The 20247-nt window shown below is 40.4% G+C and overlaps 1 protein-coding gene and 1 pseudogene across 4 annotated transcripts; both read right to left on the reverse strand.

The window, feature by feature from the left end:
• Positions 1 to 339: 339 nt before the first annotated feature.
• On the reverse strand, positions 340 to 11651 carry Rnf139 (ring finger protein 139). 3 transcript variants are annotated; one of them, XM_004837986.4, is made up of 3 exons: positions 11328 to 11651; positions 10886 to 11040; positions 340 to 2408 (listed from the first exon to the last, which is right to left on the reverse strand). In XM_004837986.4, the coding sequence occupies exons 1-2, from the start codon at positions 11506 to 11508 to the stop codon at positions 10976 to 10978; spliced, it is 246 nt and encodes an 81-aa protein (XP_004838043.2). In that variant the 5' UTR covers positions 11509 to 11651; the 3' UTR covers positions 340 to 2408; positions 10886 to 10975. The 3 variants fall into 3 exon arrangements, with proteins under 3 accessions (XP_004838043.2, XP_004838042.1, XP_087044264.1); XM_087188138.1 differs by lacking the exon at positions 340 to 2408 and adding an exon at positions 4338 to 7103; XM_004837985.4 differs by lacking the exon at positions 10886 to 11040 and having other exon boundaries at positions 11328 to 11543.
• A 4744-nt stretch (positions 11652 to 16395) lies between these two features.
• Positions 16396 to 20023, reverse strand: LOC147830262 (pre-mRNA 3' end processing protein WDR33 pseudogene; annotated as a pseudogene). Its single transcript, XR_015441568.1, has one exon. The product of XR_015441568.1 is annotated as a pre-mRNA 3' end processing protein WDR33 pseudogene (transcript).
• Between the last annotated feature and the right edge of the window lie 224 nt (positions 20024 to 20247).

Here is a 20247-nt window from a genome sequence, read left to right on the forward strand (position 1 = left end):
AAGTTTAGTTGATAAAAGCCTATTTCTCAACTGACAGTCCTGACTCATGACTTTTGAACCTAGCTAATCAAATTTCAAAAAAATTCTCAGTTGCTTCTGGCAGGATCATTTTTTCTTAGCTTTAAAATACTCCTTTGGTCAAATTAACTTACTAGCGATCACTTTATTTCCTTGAATTTAATGTGATTTTTCTGGTTTGCACTTGTGTTTTTCCACTTTGAAAACTCATTTTAAAGAAACACGAGGGTGCAGAGTTAGAGACATAATTTCACTGAGACTCTTTGGCATAGCTGACACACCATATGACTACTGTATCTATTAAAAAGCTGTTTGTTCAAATTTTGTCATAAAAACTTGAAAACATTTTATTCTATGTACAATAATGTACACAAATTTAAATAGGTCACCAAAGAGACCAGAAGTAACTAAAGAAGTATATTTACAGTAGCACATCACAGTAAATGGAAAACCATTCACAGATTCAACATTGATACTGTTTTTTGTGCTTGGTTACACACTGAAGCAAAGCATATTACTCCACTTTGGATGAACTCAATTTTAAACAAATACCTCAGTGATTAGTAAATTACTTTAATCAGTGTCATCATTAAAATCTTCAGCTGCTGCACCTGTGTGCTGAATCACTCCATTTCTTTCTCTCTGCACATCGTCATCATAGTCTGTACTGTCGTTTTCATTCAGTTCCCTGTCAGATTCAGCAGCATCTTCTCTTACCTCCTCTGGGTTTTCATTTTCATTGGCTGCAATAAATCCATTGTTGTTAGATATACTGGAATCATCCTTGACATCATCTTCAGTGTACACTTTCTGATGGCACATCGGACAAGTATCTTGAATGTATAGCCATTTCCGAAGACAAAGTGCATGGAAATAATGATTGCATGGTGTAATGCGAGCAGAAGTTGTAAACTCATGATAGCAGATTGCACATACATCATCTATTTCTTGCAAGCGGCTCCCTTTTATTTCAGGAAGTGAATTGATTTTCTTAACAGCAGTTCTACGATTCATGAATGTCTTCCAGCCATTTTTCGCTTGTAGGTAGATGTTAAAATATGCATGTAGGCACATCATACAAGCCCGAATTTTACTTCCTGACTCAAACATCATAGTATAAGCCCCATTTCCAAACATTACCACTCCAAATATAAATTCAATAATATTGCCGGTTGAACGAACATAGTAGACATAATCATCAAGCTTTTCCCAGAGGACATTATAGTAGCCATCAATCATGAATAACGTATAAACAGTGAGGGAAACAATTACTTTTAAGCAGAGCTCCACACAAAAGGCAGTAACTGCAAACAACCATGTATTTAGGGCATAGTGGTGCCAAAGAACGTAGCTGAGTATAACAGGAAGAATGAACAGGCAAGCAGAGACAAACAGCACGGGAAAATGTCTACGAAAAGATGAAACATGGGAGGCGCTGAGAGACATTAATACAGGGTCTGTCATTCCATGGATGAAATGCAGGACTGCAGTTAACAAAAGGCACATGTTTCTACTTAAGCGAATAAGTCTCTCTTCTGGTCTCAGCCCACTTAAACCAGTCTGAAGAGCCAAAATAAAAAATAAAACAGGTGCTACAAAGCCAAGCCGCCTGTCATCATCTTCAGTTGACCCAATAAAGGCCAATATTCCAAGCCCCAAATAATGGGCTACTGAGGAAATTACGGCACTCATACCCAGTACAGTCAAAGTAGAATCACATCCACTAATTATAAGATTGCAAATGAGGTCCCAGAAATCATCCCAAGAAATCAGGAAGGACTCAGTTTCATTTGCCATCCTTAGAATGTACATTAACACTGTAGCCTGAGCTGTAATTCTTGTTAGCCAGAAGACTCGAAGTATATCTGGGAAACGAATCCTCTTCCACGTGTCCTCCATCAGTAACTGTAATCCATAAATTCGATACATGTGCCTCACTAAAAGATAAACATATCGTGTGGAATAATAAAACCACCTAAGTTTCACTGCCAAGACAAGTACTGTATTTAATATGAGAATCAAGGAAGAGGTAAAAACTAAGGTCTCCCTGATGTGTAATGGTAGCTCTGTGATTAAGCCTATTACAGGAACCAAAAGATCCAAAACAATTAACTGTGAATAGATGGAATGAATCTGGAGTAGTGTGATGTATCCAATCCCAAATGTTAGCTGTAGAACAATGAGTGCCATCCATAGTGAGGGCCCTTTTTGAGGAAGCAGCTCAATTCCAAAGGCCGAAGTGTTGTAGGCACCATAGAAGTCAATGTGCAAAGCAGTGTAATAATTCACCAACACTGAGGTTGCAGCTAATAGAAAGGCTGAGCTGTACATGTAAAACTTGAAAAGTGACCGCTGTGACAAGATTAGAACAATACTGGATACAAATATACCTAAAAAAAAAAAAATAGAAAAGGTCATTTGAATGAAGTATTTTTCAGCATGATTTTACATTAATATTTAAATCTTCTGCCTTTATGATATTTTCAAAGTTATGAACATTAGGTCTCAAAAAACCTTAGGCTTAAAGGATAGTAAGGTTTTACAAAGTTAGATTTCAAGAGACCAGAACAAAAACACTAAATTAGTCTTAAAAATCTTACCGTTCGCTGGGGAGGGTGGTACACGCCTGTAATTCCAGCACTCTGGGAGACTGAGGCAGGAGGACTCTAAGTTGGAGCCCACCTTGGGAGACTGAGGCAGGACTCTAAGTTGGAGCCCACCTTGGGCAATGGACAACATAGTGAGACAGTGTCTCAAAATTTAAAAAAAAAAAAGGGTCTAGGGCTGCAGCTCAAGTGCAAAGGCCCTGGCTTCAACCCCCAGTACCAGAAAATTAAAAAAAAAAAAATCTCACCCTTTATTTTCTAATTTCCAACATAATTTTGTCACAAAATTCCTAAGTTATCTTCAGGACAAATTTGTAGTGATAGATACCTTTAGATAAGCTTTAAAACTCAAAAGAACATGTCCTTTATAATTTCATAATCATTAAAAACTTAGGGCTGGGATGTAGTTCATTGGTAGAGCACTTGTCTAGTGTGTCTGAGGTCCTGTGTTTGATCTCCAACATTCCAAAAAAAAAAAAAAGTAATTCCATCAAAAAATTATTAAAAATAGCTACGCAGGAAACATCACCAATATTAAGTCTTACAATTCTTTTTTGTAAAGTGTTCTCTTGGAAATCATGTTAAGTTTTACACTTCCATGTAATTCCTCCATTTGTTCCAAGTGTAAACTCAACGCCAGGTCTTCTTCCTGCTCCTCAAATTTCAGCATTCTCCAAGGGTCTGATTTTTCCTTCTCTCTACATTCTTTCCTTCTGACTTTGGAAATGACTTTCCCTTTTTCCTGTATATTACTGACTTCATTTCTTCAACCCCTTTTCTTCGGGTTACAAAAGTAACATTCAGAAAAGGGCTAATAAATTCCCTCCTCCCCTACTCCACATGTACCTGCGGTCAACAGTACGATGGTGTGCATCTGGGCACATCTTTGTGCACCAACACAAAATTTTTAGGTAAGATTTCAATAAACAGTCAAAAGTTTCAACTATAAAATGACATCCAAATATTCACCGAGTTCCACTCCTCATTACCACTGCAAAAGTCAAAACCTGAAAGCCTAACTCACCTCAAACCAGAACCAGCTTTTCTTTGTGATTTCCACTTTCATTTGAAGGTACCATCACCACCAGGTACCACTAACCATGCTTCAGGGCCCATGAGTTGCCAAATTCTAACATCTTTCTCTCTTTTTTCTCAGTGACACCAACCAAAGACACCTATAAATCACCAATTGTTTTTCTTCATTCCTGTGCTCAAATTACGTTCTTTAGTGGCTCTGAAATTACTGACTAAAGCTTATACTCCTTGTTTTGGCATTCAAGGAGCCAATTTAAAGTGATATTCTTCCCCACACACACAGACACCCCAATGTGCCATATTTCTGTTTCCCAAACGTCTTTGTCTACCACAATTACGTCTTTACAGCCTTCTCTTTGCTTAGAACGACAGCCCCATGTTTCCAACCCTAGTGTGGTTTACATGTAAGTGTCCTAAAGACTCCCGTATGAAGGACGTAATGCTCAATGCAGCAATATTCAGAGGGGGCCTAGAGAAGTGATTGCTTATGAAGGCTCTCACTTTCACTCCATTAATCCACAGATAAAGATTATAATTTGATGGTATTATTAGGAGGTAACAAACTCAGAAGGTGAAACCTAGTTGAGGGCAGGTCGGATGCTCCGTATGATAGTGGAAGCATTTTAAAACCTGCTGCATGTAAAAGCAAGAGCTAGTTCCTTGAAGTAATGACTGCACACACACATACTTTATCCTGTGCCTGTCAGGTCATTGTGAAAAGAACACTTTGAACTAGAGGATGCATAAACCTTTCAGTAAGAGCCATCTACTTCTCCCACCCAAGTAAGCCACTAGTAATCTTTCAGAGTTGAAAACAGGGTCCTTTCAATAGAAACTGTATTTTCTGAGGATTAAAATCTTTTTCCATGCAAGTTTACAAGGAAGTGGAATTCACTCAGTATACTCTATGCCATATGTGATCTTTCTATATATGGGAAAACAAATGTACTGTATTTTTCCTAAGAAAAGCCTTCACTAATCGTCATTTTATTTTATGGTAATTAAAGTTAAAACAGGGACTGAAATAATTTTTGTCACCTTGCTATTCACAAAATGGTAAATTAATCACCAGTGTTCATGAACTCTGCTGTAATTTTACAACCAGTCCTGTTTATTTGAGTAGCTTTTTCCCTTGAAGCTTATTTTTACACACAAAGGAATGACTTGGGTATTAGAAATAGTGCTAGTTAAAGTGCCATTTTGAGCCTGGTAGGATGGCGCATGGCCGCAATCCCAGCTGAGGCAGGAGGACTGCCTTGAGTTCAAGCCCACCCTGGGCTAAACAGTGAGTTCAAGGACAGCCTATACTACATAGTGAGACCCTGTCTCAAAAAAAAAAAAAGAAGACATTTTGCTTTATGCAAAAGTACCAAAGGAAAAAAAAGGAAAAAGGATAGGATAAATAACAGAGTACAATTTCAAAGTCTGGAGGTGTCCTAGCAAGTAATAATCTGACACAACTCTTTCCTGATTAAAATCACACTCCCAAGATATAATAAAGAGCAATCACTTTAAGAATAGCAGGGCATGACACTGCATACCTGCAATCTCAGCCGCTGGCTATACAGCCAGATTCTGCCTCAAGAACAAACAAAAAACAAGCCACAAACTACAAACAAACAAAAAACACTTGTTTTAATTCTTACCCCTAGTTGGTTGGTAAAAAGGATTTCTGAATTTGTCTTTTATACTCATGTTCATCTCTATAGAATGTGGGAAGAATCAGCTCTCATTTTACAGAAAAAAAAGAACCAATTCTCAAGTATTTACTACTCTATCTGGTGACTTTTAGGAAGTATTGCTAATAAAGCTTCCTTGCATTTTCACCACTATAGATATGTAACTCTTTCTTGATATATACTTCACAGATCAAAGGAAATACTAAGCTGAGGGTTGGTTAATTTTCCCTTAGGATTTGTAAGTGACCTGGTTTATAAAGAGAAAACACTTTGGGACACTGGAGAATAAAATGCAACCATTACTCAGGGATTTCAGTCAAAATCTCCAGTGACTACAGAGTTTAAAGTAAAAGTTCTTGAGGCAGGAAAAGAAGCAGGTTATCAAAATCAACTTAGAAGTTTTAAAGCTATTATAAACTCAGAGTTCAGGACCTTGTCAATTTGGATTACCACAACCAAGCAAGCAAGCAAAAAAAAAAAAAAAACAGGGTAAAAAAAAAAATCATGCATGTTACACAACAAAGTATTAACCCTTTTATGTACAAGGTCCATTCATATTCTTAACCTCTTCTGAAAATCTGACTAAAAATTAGAAGGAAGACACAACATTTGCAACTCTCCAGATATCATAAACACCATTAAATGATCTAAAGCGAACTGGAGGCCCCAAGACCCAGTGAGTAGACAGAGAAGCACAGCAGCGTTACTCCCACCTCACTTCCATGAAAACCCTTAGTAGTACACTTAGGACACAGCAAGAGTGTCTTGGAACATTTTTAACGTGTTGTCATACTTAATAAATCGTAGTGTTAACATTTTTTCTACCAAACTCTCATTTTAGGTTAAAAGAAAAACTGGTATTCTAAGTATTTTATTCACTAAAGTTTTGCTTTTAAGTTGAAATTATAAGTATTTTTTATTAAAAGTATGTGAACATGGATTTTTTAAAAAGCCAAATCCTTTACACATATATGGTCTTTTCCACATTCCTAACATATAGAGATTCCTACAGTCCCAGAACTAGGAGACAAGGTTGTCTGTATGCTAGTAAGACTGATGGCTGGGGGACTTCAGGTACTCAGGATGGGGACTGGCTGCCATGGGAACCAAAAGGATTAGAGGTCTGGAACTTCCAGTGCCACTTCCCAGTACTGCCCCACCTCTGAGGAGGGGAGAGGAGCTAAAGACTGAACTGTTCAATCAGTGGCCAGTGAGTTAACCAACCATGCCTACATAATGAAGCTTCTATGCTATGCTATGCCACACCACGCCACGCCACGCCACGCCCAGAAGATTGAATTCTGAGGACTTCGGATGGTTCTTAGAAGTAGTGAGTCTCCAGAGCGCATGGACACTCCACTTCCCCTCTTCACTGTGTCCTATGTATCTCCCTCATTGGTGCCATTTGTCATACCGCCATTCTAATAAATAGCCAAATGTAAGTAAAAGTTTCCCTGAGTTCTGTGTCTACTACAGAAAATAGGGGTTGTGGGAACTCCAATTTATAGCTGACAGGTCACCAGCACAGGTGTCTGAAGTGAGAGGCGGTCCTGTGAGAATGAGCTTGCAATCTGTGTGCTAGCACTGATGGTGTCATCACTGAACTGAAGGACAGGGCAGCCAGTGGTGTCCACTGAAAAATCTGCAGAACTGGTTGTTGGCAGGGAGAAATCCCACACCTGTTTTGATGATCAGGAGGGAAATATTCTGGGTTGACTGTAAGAATAGGAAATACACTTTGATCTTCTTTTCTATCTTTACATTCCTGGCACCAAAAAAGAAGAACCATTTTAAGTTTGTTGTACATCTTGACAAATTATTAAACACACATTCATACAGAAATCAACACTCTTTAGTTTCTCGATACTTCCCCCCTTTAAGAAGTTTTAAAATTTAATAAATTTATCAATATTTTCTAAATTGCTTTTATATATTTCTAAGGAATTTCTTCCTTACTCTAACACTGAAGAGATATTCCATACCTCCTAAAAATTTAAAGTTCCACGTTTCACATTTAGATATTGGTTCACTTAGAATTAACTCTTCATATTAGATATGAGGTTGGGATCCAGCATAATTTTTCCATCTACTGTAAGTAAATGACCATCAGTTAAACAGTCCATATTTACCTTAATCTACTTTAATTCTCTCTCTGAAACAAATCAAGTTTCTATATATACACCAGTGGTCTATTATTGAGCTATGCATTCTGTATTACTGGTGTATTTGTCTATCTCAGTGGTTCTCAACAGAATTGGGTTTTGTTTTGTTTGCATACACAAACACACACATCTCCACACACAGTGAGACATTTGGCAAAATCTAGACAGTTTGGGCTGTCACAACTGGGTGTGTGCAGGGCAGGGCGGGGTATTTGCTAACTGGCACCTAGTGGATAGAGGATGAGGATGCTAAAAATCCTACAATGCAAAGGATAGCACCTGCACCCACCAAGGCAGAATTATCCTCTCTTAAAATGTCAATAGCGACCCCCAGTGTACCCCTCTGCTGTTCATAATTATTTCTGCTTCACTTTGCTTTCTCACTTCATAGATTGATTTCTCAGATTGTTCCATAGCACCAAAAATAATTATCTGTTCTTTTCAAAAACATTATTGTACAGCTTAACCTAATACAATAAACAGATTTCTAACACATATTTATATTAGGTTTGAAGTTTGTTTTATTATTTCCAATAATGCAATAATATCCTTGTTCATAGTTTTTGTAAAACTATAATCTCTAGGCCAATTTACTAGAACTAAAATTGTGAGTCAAAAGGTATATAGTCAACATCAGATGATACTGCCAAATGCTTTTATACAGATGTCACAGCCTATCAAAATTGTATAGATTTACCTACTTCAAATAAGTAAATACCTGTGCCAAAGTACTTTTTACAACACTTTGAACTCTAATAAGAAAAATTCTGTTTTGACTGTATTTCTTTATAAATGAAACCAAGTACTTTTACTTTCCAATCATCTCCATTTTGTTTGTGAAATATTAGGCCCATTTTTCTATAGGACTGCTTTTGGTTTTGTCTGACAGCGTATAACTTTTATGAGGACTTTACTCACATATTATACAAATATTTTCCCATCAGACTCATTTTTACAGATCTTTTAAAAGAAAGTTTTGTCAATGTTTTTCATTTTCTCAATCTATCAGATTTTTCCTGTAATTTCTGAGTTTTAGGTTTAGAAAGTCCTTTATCACATAAATGAATTACCACTATACAAATGATAATACTAAAAAAAAAAAACCTCATATGCTTGGCATTTTCTGCTTTGGATTTAAATTTGCTAGTTCAGCATTATGCTGGTGTGAGTTCATTTAGCTTTAACACTTCCTAAGAAACAGCTTTATGTTCTTAAACACTGTCATGTTTTTTTCTGAAGCTCCAAAATGAGACATTTTACTTTCTGACCTGTTAAAATCTCAAATTTGGGCCAGAGATTTAGCTTAGTGGTACTGCCACCTGCCTCGAAAGCTCAAGGTCCAGAGTTCAATCCCCCGTACCAAAAAAAAAAAAATCCTCAAATTAGTGTGATTCTGTATTATATTTGTTGCACTTTTCTATAGGCAGGGGGAAATAAACACTTCAAACACTACATATAAAACTGGTAATGCCTGAAAGAAGTGAGGTTGACAAGTACTGAAGTTTATACACAGTAGTCCTGAGAAGTCTACTACAACAACAAAAAGGCAGAACAATTAATTTCAACTATCCACTGGATCCTTCTACACCTGTCATTTTTAATAACTATTTGATTTTACTTGAAGTAAAATTTTAGCCCCACACCATTTATTTTTCATTATTTTACAAACATGAAAAATTAGCATAATTACACTGACAGGATATAAGGAATAGTGAGATCACAGATTTCGAAAATATTTTGTTTCACATAAACTTGGATGAGACTATTTTGGGATCAAAATATTCCAATAAACTTTGTGCTGATGCCCTCAAAAAACTGAAATATCTGTAACAAACTATGAACTTACCTGAAGCATTAAAATATTTTTGAAAAGCCATCAAGCTTACTAACAACCAAAGTGAAACAGCTGTTTTAGGAGCTATATCCTGTTTTAAGAGTTATATCCTAACTCATTTAGTATCCTAACCTAAGCCCTGAGACAGAGATACCATCTTTGTCCATCTTTATAAAGGTGAAGATCACAAAACCCAGACACAGCCCTCAAGTAAATCATCTGAAGTCAAGCAGTTCTTTAAGTTGCAAAATAACAAAATTTCCATCATTTATTACAAGAAGTACTAAGCATGGAGAGTACAAAGAAAAGAACACACTACTCTGTTCAATGTTCTTTAAACTACTGAGTTAATTAAGGAACACACTCTTCCTTAAAGCTGCTGCCTACCTTGAGGCCCAAAACAGTACAGTGCTACATTAAAACACCAGGTCCATGCCTCAAAAGCACAAGGTCCTGAGTTCGATCCCTGGTACCCCCCCAAAAATGGCTTTTAGGGACAGGGATTTAGCTCAGTGGTTCCACAGCCTGCCTCGCAAGCTCAAGGACCCGAGTTTGATCCCCGGTAGCAAAAACAGCAACAAAAAAACCTAGGTCCCTAAAAATCTTCCAGAGAATCTGCAATTATGCCATAAGAACTTTTAAGGAAGTGGCTACACTATTTCTGTAATGAATTTACAAAATCCTCTTAAACACAATTTTTGCCAACAAATAATGGTAGTAGTTATACTTCTACAAGGACAAGCAGGAATGGCTGGAATTAAGTAGCCAGTAGATTACTGAGAGGTATTGTGTTACAAAATAACTACAAACACATCTTTTAAAATCAGCATATGATCATTACTACATATTTCTATATCTGGATTTCAACATACTGAGTAGGAAAGTAAACCAAACTTCATGTCAAAGATTTCTAAGCTCAGGGTTTGGCAACCAACTCTGGTTTACCAAGTGCCTACCAAAAGCAAAACCCTTACTTCTATGTCCCTTAGTTTCCTCCTTTGTAAAATGAGAACACCACCACCAACTTCTGAGGGTCTTTGAAACTAGGTAACACCAACAAAAATCGTTGGCAAAAGTAATTTTAAAAATTGCTCAGTGGCGCCTGACTGCCTCGCAAGCGCAAGGTCCTGAGTTCAATCCCCAGTACCAAAAAAAGCCCCAACAAAACAAAAAACTAATTCTAGGTACAAAATTCAGCCTTAAGCCATCCTTTTCTTGTAGGAATAAAGCAACAAACACATGGCTTGTAAATCAGAAAGGCTTTCTAAGGATCTCACTATCAACTAGCCTTCCTCAACACTTCAGAAGCGTAAGCCCACTAAAGACTAATTACAAGAATTATCAACAAAATCTGCCAACTTGCAATTACTGAAGAAAAACATCTTTTATATATGTTTCTCACTCTAGTGATGTAGGTGAAGGTGGAAGGTGGGGAGTCAAATACAAAATGCTTCTAACCCTATCCATATGCAACGCGAACAAGGATTTTCATGGGTCTTTTGAAATCGTCTCATCACTCTCTAGACAAGTTTTCATAATCACTTCCAATACCTTCTCGTTTATTCATGGAAATTTTTAGGCCTCCTCATAAGTACAGCCTTCTTCTTGAGGATTTTTGGTAATGGTTTCAAGGTCTGACATTCAAAACCCAATCTCTGTCTGGATGTCATTTACTGCAGACACTGCAGAATCCTGTGGCCCCGAGGCTGCAGAAGTAACCACACACGAACACTCAGAACTTGGAAAAGGGGGAAACTGAGGCTCCCAGACGGGCCCGAGTCCGCGGTCACAGGGCGCCGCTGGGACGGGCAGCGGCACAGGACGCGGTGAGCCAGCGCTCGCGCCCCGGGAGGCGGGAGGCGGGAAGCAGCAGGCCGGGCAGAGCCGCCGCCGCTCGGACTCGCTTCCCTCCCGGCGCCCCCAAGCCGGAGCCGGGGCCGCGGTCAGCCCGAGGCCAGCGCGCCCCTCCCTCTGCCCGGGAGCCGGCCCTCACCGAGCAGCCGCAGGAGGACCTGCAGCGCGACGCAGAGCCCGCTCCGGCCGGAATCGTAGTAGGAGTTGAAGATGGCGTCGATGAAGTAGAGGCAGGGCACTCGCAGCGCCACCTCGAGCGCCGCCCAAACCTGCCGATGGGCCATCCGCACCTGCTGCTGCGGGGGCCCCACCGCCGCCATGAGCCGCCACCGCGCCGCGCTGGGCGGGCCGCAGGGCCCGGGACGCCGGGGCGGGGAGGCGGGCGGCTCCGCCCCGGCCTCCGCCTCTCGCGCGCGGCCCGCCCCGCCGCCCGCTCGCCTCTAGAGCTGGAGCAGGCGGCGGCGGCGGCTCCTCGGGAGGGCTCTGGGAGTCGGTGTTTCCGGCCGGCTAGGGTCCGGCTCCGCCTCCCTCTCCCTCCACCGCCGCCCCCGCCCGCGGAGCCACCATCTTGACCCCGGCCGCCTCAGCCGAGGCTGCTGTTGCGGGGCGCGGACTCTGCGCCTGCGCTCACGCGAGAACGCGGCGCCCGCGGCGCCGCTTGCGTCATAATCCGGCACTGCGCGCGTCACGACGCGCGGCCTACGTCTCCAGGCGTTGCCATGGTTCTCGCCCACCTCTGCCTTGGGCGCTCCCAGGCCCCGCCCGGTGGCGCACGCGTTCCCTAGCAGCTGCGCGCCCTGTCTCATTGTTGGCGTCTACCTAAGGAGGGACTCCGTGCTGCAGCAGGTGAAGCTTATGGGCTGTTTCGTTAGAGCCCATTGTGGGTCCCGCAAATGGGCCGCATGCTACTGGGGAGGAGAAAAGCCAAAGGACGCTGCCCACCAGACCTACCCCACCCCACCCGGAAGCCGGGTCTGACGGAAGCCAGAAGTTTCAGGGAAAACTACCTTCGAGGCCTTCTGGGGACGTGGGTGGGTGGGTGGGTGTCTCTACTGCTATTATGAGGCCTCTGCCACACATGGCACTAGGCTAGGTGTAGTAAGCAGAGCATCCTTCTCTTCCCTCTACTCATCTCCCACCCTTCCTACTTAGGACAGAACTGAGAACATTCACCACATTTTATTAATGACCAGGGAGACTACTTTCATGCCTATCCATGGCACCTCATAAGGTCTGGCAGTCCTTGTCTTTCTTTTCCTTCACCAGCAAATGACGTAAATTAGGTCAGAGGCCGCACTATATTCCTAGCTATTTTAGAGTAAGGGGGATAAAATAAGAAGCAAGACTACCTTGAAAAAAAGAGACAGCCTTGGGTTTCTAGTATGAAGAGCATTCTGCAATCCAATTTATATCAGGGCTTTATGTAGGTGGTTATCCTCTACCGGGAGGAATATTGTTAGTAAAATATCAGCTCTAAGAAAACCCTTTTCTTTGGGTAGAAAGATAGAACCTCCATCCTATTGCAGAATTTCAAGAGACAGGAGAGACCAATGGGAATCAGGAGGACTTTATTTTAGGTGAACACCAGCTCAATGGACTTCTGTCAAAAGGAAGAGCAATGAACAAAGAAAAGTTCCAGTTTTTATACATTTGTTGAAGAGGGGTGGTCTTTCTAGTGATGTAGCAAGTGAGTTTACTGGAACAGGACAAGGGCAGATAGTTTTGTAACTTTGCCTTGAAAGAAGACAGTGTCTTATGACTCATAGGAGAACAGAGTGTCATAAACTTTGTTTACAGGACATAGTTGTCAATTTTATCTGTACCAGAAACAAGGAGTTACAGCTGGGGGGGGGGTCCGAGGTGGGGGCGGATTGCCCAATACTGGGAAGAACTTGTTTTTTTTTAAGTCCTGCTTCATTCCTTCCTTTGAGGCTTTCTATAACAAGTTTTAATAGAGAGCATCATCTTTATTATCATGATTATCTATTTTCTAGTCACAAGGGGGTGCTCAGTACAAGTTACTGAGAAGAGGTTGGTACTTGGTTAGGGCCATCAGTCAAGTGGTAGTATGCCTATCTATCAGAGTCTCTATGGCTGATTGAATGTTTTTGACAAGTAGGGTAAGAGGCAAGGGAGAATTATAACAAAGAGGATAAGAAACTTATGTTGTTGCTGTGACTTTATGTTGATCCTCAAGCTTCACCCATGCATGTACTGGTCACCTTAGGTTTCTGCCATCCATAGACTAGTTAGCTTCAGGAGTGACTAGAGTAGGGCTGTTGTTGCCTGTGTTGGCCTGATCTTGTAGGATCAACTGGTTTGGGTGGTCTGAATCCTGCTGGCTGGTCCACTTGTCTTGTGCTGTTGGCTTTAGCCAACTGTGGTAAATCTAAGACACAGTTTCTGTAATTTTGACAGCAGTACAGAATGAGGTCCATCCCATATGGGCCCCAGAGTTGTTGCATTATTTCTTGACATAGAGTCCTTGGGCTTGAAGGTGCTGAGTCTGTTAGGCTTATGGACATTTTTTTCTTTTGTACCTAGCCATGGATATCTTGCATGGCCATTTCCAAAGCCTGAATCTGTTTTATTGTTGTTATTGTTTGGCGGGTGTGTGTGTGTGTGTGTGTGTGTGTCAATTTTCCTAGTTTATAAAGATCCCTCTTAATTTGACTTATGGTTGGGGGTGGCTGGCTGAACAAAATCTCATAAAGGGAATATCCAGTTTGTTTGGTGGGGTGGATCAGTCTTAGAGGAGAACCATGGGAAGACTTGATCTCATCTCAAGTGGGTTTCTTGACATTATGTTTTCAGCAGTTGTTTGATTTTCGGTTCATGCGTTTTATCTTTCTTGAGCTCTGTGGCCAGTACGCTGTTGGTTTTTTAAATCTCTAACATTTGTGTGAGCTCCTGGACTGTTGAGTATGAATGCTGATCCATTGTCTGACCCTAAGGTCAAGGGTAGTCCAAATCTTGGGATGATGTCTCTTAACAGCACCTTGGTTATCTCTTGTGCCTTTTTGTTTGGGGGAGGAAGGCTTCAATCCATCCTGAAAAGGTGCAGACAACTATCGACATATATTGATAGCCTCCTGTTCAAGGCAGTTCAGTAGTCCATAAGCAGGTCTTTACATAGGGTAGCTCTTGTTTCTTGGATACTTGGGGGCTGGGTTGTCCTGCCTTGGGTTGTTTTGGGCACAGGTTAACCATTATTTATAAACAGCTCGAGTGATGGCATAACCCTAAGGCAAGAGTATAAATATGTACTGATGTCTGTTCAAGAATTCCAACTGCTTCTGTCCAGCAACCTTAGGACCCAGTTCTATGCAAATTTCATGGATCCTGCTTGATAGAAGTTAGCTAGGCCTTGAATCTCCAATTTGAAATTGTTGAAAGTAGGCACACAGAATGGCGGGGGGAGAGCTGCTTCATCATATTGTTGTGGGACTGCTTTTTTTTCTTCCCTAACAGGTTTTGTTAACTTTGGGTTTTTAAATTATGTGTAAAGCTTTGATTAAAAATAGAAATCAAGACAGTCTGTCTACTTACTTATTATCTATTTACCTTCCCAGTGCTATTGCATTTGTGTGTGTGGGTGTGTGTGAGAGACAAAGACACAGAGACCAAAATTCATTTTAATCACATTTTCAACATTTTCTGTTTACTTTTTATTCTACCTTGATCTTTAAAAACCCAGAGACAAATGTCTGTTTTAACAGTTTCTGGATTCTGTGAAATTGCATGTGATCAATGATTGCATAATTTTGCAGCCTATTATGTCTAATAAAGTCATTACATTATTAATGTGTTTATATTCACTTTATAATATAAAGCATTCTCAATTTTGAATTTTAATTCTTAATGTTGAAATTTTGTGCTGAAATGCATTCGTACATTATTACTAGAGTGAATTTCTACGGTGATCGTGAAAGGTAGTAAATTTAAGTACAATTATTATAAACTTCTAAATAGTTAAAAAAAAACCCAAAAAACTGGACAAGCCAAGGGATGCTGGTATATGCCTAATTCAGCACTCTTGGAGGCTGAGGCAGGATTACAAGTTCAAGCCCAGCCTGGGCAACTCAGCAAAACCTTGTCTCACTTTTTAGCAAAACTGTCGGGACACTGGACATTGGTAATGAAGGATGGAAATGAATGAGAGATGGGAAGCAACCAAGGTGAGTCATATAATTGTTCCAACTTACTTCCTGGAAAAGGTTCCAGGTTGTGACATGGAGAAGGGAGTCAGGGGGACCCAACCAAGATCCTAAGATAACTCAATTTCACAAGGTAGAGAATACTAAGAGATCTAGAGAGAAATAGAGCATTTCTCTGGGGAATTAAGAATTATACACAAACCTTTCCAGAAAGTGGAATACATCCCAACTCAGTCTACTCATTGTGGCCAGTATCCTCCCCATGAATATGAACACAGAAGCTCTTCATCACTGTGTGTAAAAGGGTGATTTCTCACACTATGTTGTGTCACTACACTTGTTGAAAATGAGAGAGGGCAGATTAGGGGAAAGGCCTTTTTAGGGAACTCAAGTGTGTGTTGAGAATAATTTTTAAAGCATTTCTGAACATTGGGATTCTGATAAATTGTGAATATAAAACCCATTTGACCATGTCACATTTGTGCTTAAGACTCTTCAGCAAAGTCCCATTGCTGTTGGGATAAGGATAAGGTTCTGAATATACAGTCTACATTGTCCTTTGCATGGTGTGGCTACCACTCACCTCTCTCACCTGATTAACACCCCTCATTCCTTACTTTTTCCAGTCACAAAGCCTTTGTTTGGCCCGTCACACTCCTCCACAGGACACTTGCACACATTGTCCTCACTGTGGTATGCTGTCTTGTTTTGCTCACTTCTCACCATTCAGCTCACAGCTCAAACATGTTTTGGGGGAAGCCTTTTCTGACCTTCCTGACCAGGTCAACCCTCATAGCTTTGCACTGCACCAAAACCTCTCCTCCCACCACTAAAATGTGAGATGTTACATGAAATGTTTATGTGAATAGTGTGATTATTTAATGTCATTCCCCTCATTAGCACATAATGTCCATGGAGTTGAGGACTGAGTCTGGTTTGTTCAGTTTTATTCCCAGTGGTTATCTCATTGGCTGGCACATTGTTAGGGCTCAAAAACATTTGTGAAAGTGTAAAAAAAGAGAAAAAAGAATAAAGGAAGATCTGGAATCATGATATTTCAAAGTTAAATTTTTATTTTCACAGCATCTAAATGGCAACATTAGTAGTTGAAATGTCTGAAAAGGAACTTTAATTTCAAATGCCCTATTTTGGGTACAAGCATTCTAAGGCTGCTTTTTATTTGTTATTTCTATCATGTATCATCTGATTGATTTGATTAATCCACTATTCAGAATATCAAAAATATTTCTTGCCTCTAAGTTAAAAAAATCTCACTTGTGACTTAAATATCTGTGTTTATGTAGTGCAGGGGTTCTTTTTATGACAAGAAATTCAGAGACTTCTCAGGGCTCATATACTGACCAAGAATATCCTTAAGAAACCAGAGTCCTATCGTCAGACATGGCTGCACATGCCTGTAATCCCAACTACTTACGAGGCAGAGGCAGGAAGATCACAGCTTTGAGGCCAGCCTGGGTAACTTGGTGAGAACTGTTACAAGAAAAGGGCTGGGTGTGTAGTTCAGAGGTTGCATAACCCTAAGTTCAATCCTCAGTATCCTCCAGCCCAGCAACAGGGAGAAGAAATCGCAGTCCTACAATCCCGCTCTACCAGTCTTAGCTACATCTCTAGGGTTAAGACAAAAAGCCCTCTCTGGGGACCTCTACCTGTATCTCATTTCCAGGACTGGTTCATATGGCCACTGTGGCTGCAGGGAAAGGGAACTGGTGGGAAATGTAGTACTTTCACTTTCCAGTTTTCCTCTTTTAAGAGAAAGGGAGATTGGAAAGGTTACAGTGAGTCAACCTCAGTACCTCCCAGTGAATGAGTACTCTGCCCCTGTGAATGGGGAACAACTCGGTGAATGTGGAGAAAGGGCTAGGGGGAAGACAATGACAAGTGTAAAGTAAGACCCAAAAGAATGTTTCAAGTAGACAGAAATAGCTTGCCTTGCAGAAGAGGCTAAAGTCTCACTTCCTCTGCCTTCCCCTGACTTCTCTCTATTCAAAGTTAAGTTCAACTCCTGCTTTTCCAAGTTTTCTCTTATTTTAAACTAATACATAAAAACAAACATTGTACCATGTTTTAATACATGTATATATTGTATAATGTTTAAATCAGATTAAACATACCTATATACTCATTCAAAATCTTCCATTTTTAAAATATAGAGTACATCACTGTCATCTATGGTTACCCTGCCACACAACAGCACACTAGAACTTATTTTTCCTATCTAACTATTAATTTAGTAGCCACTGATTAACCTTTCCCCAACTTCCCCCTTCCCCAGCTCTAGTTAGCTATAGGTAATCACCATTCTATAAAATCAGCGTTTTTGGATTCCACATATAAATGAGATCATGTGGTACTTGTCTTTCTGTGCTTGGCTTATTTCACTTATAATGATTTCCAGTTCCATCCATGTGACAAATACAACTACCCTACAGTATATGTACAATTGTTAACCCAACATACAAGACAAGAAGACTAAGTCTTGAGAAATTCATGCCTTGCCTCAGGTCACAGAGAAAGTAGAGGGATCCCAGAGTTGAATGAGTGTTGCCTACATTCAACAAAGACAGAGCTCATATCAATCCTGTCTTTCACCGCTGAACACTAAGGGCCTGATCTATTGATCAACTGATCAGTATCAGGGATATATTTATATTCTATGCATCTGTCTTAGAAAGTCAAATAAGTTCCACAAGCTAAACCTGACATTGGCTGCCTATCCATAGCTATGGGCAAAAGTAAACTCCTCAGTCCCCAAATGTTGCTGTTCTATTTTCCCCATCTTGGTTCAAGCCCCATATTGGCATCTTTAGCAACTTGAGTAGAGGAAGCCATAAGCACACAAGTGAAAAAAAACCCAGTATGTATAAGAGGAGGTTAAGGTAAACATAGGAAGGCTACTCCAAGATAAAAATGAATGGCTACTTTAGGTGGTGAGATCACACGGGAGCCAACACTTCCCAGGAGCTTCCTGAGTACAAGACACTGCTTTTTTTTTTGAGTGTCCATTTTCCCATTTTATTTTCCCTGGATCAGGTCATTGTATGAACAAAGAAATTTTTCTTTTATACATAATTTGTAAAAAGCACCAAGATTTTCTAATACAGGAAGAAAAAAAAAGCAAACAAAGAATTCAAGTACCATCTTGTACAATATAAAAGTTGAAGAACTCTCACTTGAGAAAATGTGTTAAACATTAATACAAAGCTTAGGCTACTTCCCATCACAAAAACATAAAATGTAACAGATCAGTTTAAGGAAAAGGGTAAGTGAAGCCATGGTCCACAGGTAGACACTTCAGATCAGAGGACTCAAGAACTGAAAATATTAAGGAGCATAAGTAATATGTGCTCTGGTCAATGAATGTGCAATTTATTATCATTTTTCCTTCTTTTTACATAAAATGATTCTCATCATGATCTGATAATCAACACCAACTGGAAGTGACTACTATTACCATCTTTGTTATCCAACTCTAGTAAGTTAGTGAAAAACTATAAAATAAATGTTAAGTCAACTTAAGAATTATACACCTCTAGGCAGAATTTTCAAAGTATATTACAAGCAACAGCACACAAAATTCTAGGTTAAAAGTTTTTATGATAAGTTGGGAAATGCTGAATTTTTCAAACAGACAAGTTTTTTTCCATGTCTGAAAGCCTTTAGTGCTGGCAGTATTATAAATGTGTGGGAGAATCTAAGGATGAGTCTTCTTTTCTCAGAGTGTTTCCATATTCATCAGAAGAACAATGTGGGAAATTTTGAAGTACAAGTATGTTGTCTGACAATGAGGAATCTAAAATCAGAGGAACAGTTATTTCTTTACTTTTTTTTTTTTGGTGCCAGGGATCGAACTCGGGACCTTTCGCTTGCGAGGCAGGCGCCAGAACCACTGAGCTAAATCCCCCTGAGCTAAATCCCCGGTGGGAATGGTTATTTCTCGGAGAATCCTTTCCTCATGGCAACGAAGAAAGTCCCAGATTCTAACAGTGCCATCATCAGAGCATGTAGCAAATTTATTATCCGTGAGTGAGAAACTGGCCTGTCTAATTGCCTCCTTATGTGCCTGGAACATCTTGACGTTGTTCATGTGTGACTGCCAGTATTTCACATATCCTCTGTGGTCTGCTGTCAACATTCACATGTCATTATGTGACCAAGTCATGGCCCTCACTGAGCTATCATGAGCCTGTAATATTGTTTCAAAATTGAAAATGACTCCATTCCACAAGGTGAACTTTCCACTAGAAGCTTCAGTGACTAACCATCTTCCCTCTGGAGTCCACCTCACCACAAATACTGTACACTTTACTTTATTTGTTGATGTCTGAACAAATTTTGTGGTTACTGCATTCAAAGGATTATTCAACATTCCTATAGGTGGGACCAAATCATTATAATAACCTGCATCAGGCTGAATTCCCCGCCTCTCTCTCTGGTCTCTTTGCCATATTCTATTCTCCAAATACTTAATTACAGATGGATTGTAATCTACAGCCTTCTGGTTTACAGCTTTTCTCATCCGTTTTCCATCAAAGGTAAGCTGTTGCATTGCTTGCTGCTGTGCAAAATCAGGTTGCTTATAAAACAACTGTCGAGGCGCTTGGTGTTGGAACCTTGGCATGTGGAAAAATCGAGGAGGAGAACCGATTTCTGTGGCCATGGTGATCTTTTCCTTCTAGGACACTTCTGGCGTCGAGCAGAGCTCCTAATGGCGAGCGAAGCGTTGTCTTCACAGCCCGTGTCTCCCTGTCTGGCCTCCTTCCTCCTCCCCTTTCCATCCCTCTCCTCCGAAGGTTTAGCCGCCATCTTCCCCTATGAGCCACCAAATTGCATCATCCTACACCAGCGTATGGTCCTACATCAGGCGCGACTGAGCCGCGGCGG

This window comes from Heterocephalus glaber, unplaced genomic scaffold (genome assembly GCF_053883595.1).
Source record: "Heterocephalus glaber isolate CG9 unplaced genomic scaffold, H.glaber_assembly_v1.0 deba00000281, whole genome shotgun sequence".
Classification (NCBI taxonomy): Eukaryota; Metazoa; Chordata; class Mammalia; order Rodentia; family Bathyergidae; genus Heterocephalus; species Heterocephalus glaber.

Bases quoted from the DNA above. Each gene is read 5' to 3' on its own strand.
- Rnf139 (XM_004837985.4), bottom strand. From the start codon at position 11,508: ATGGCGGCGGTGGGGCCCCCGCAGCAGCAGGTGCGGATGGCCCATCGG. The intron at 2,409-11,327 runs GTGAGGGCCGGC...TTTTTTTTTTAG, and splicing joins GGTCCTCCTGCGGCTGCTCG to GTATATTTGTATCCAGTATT.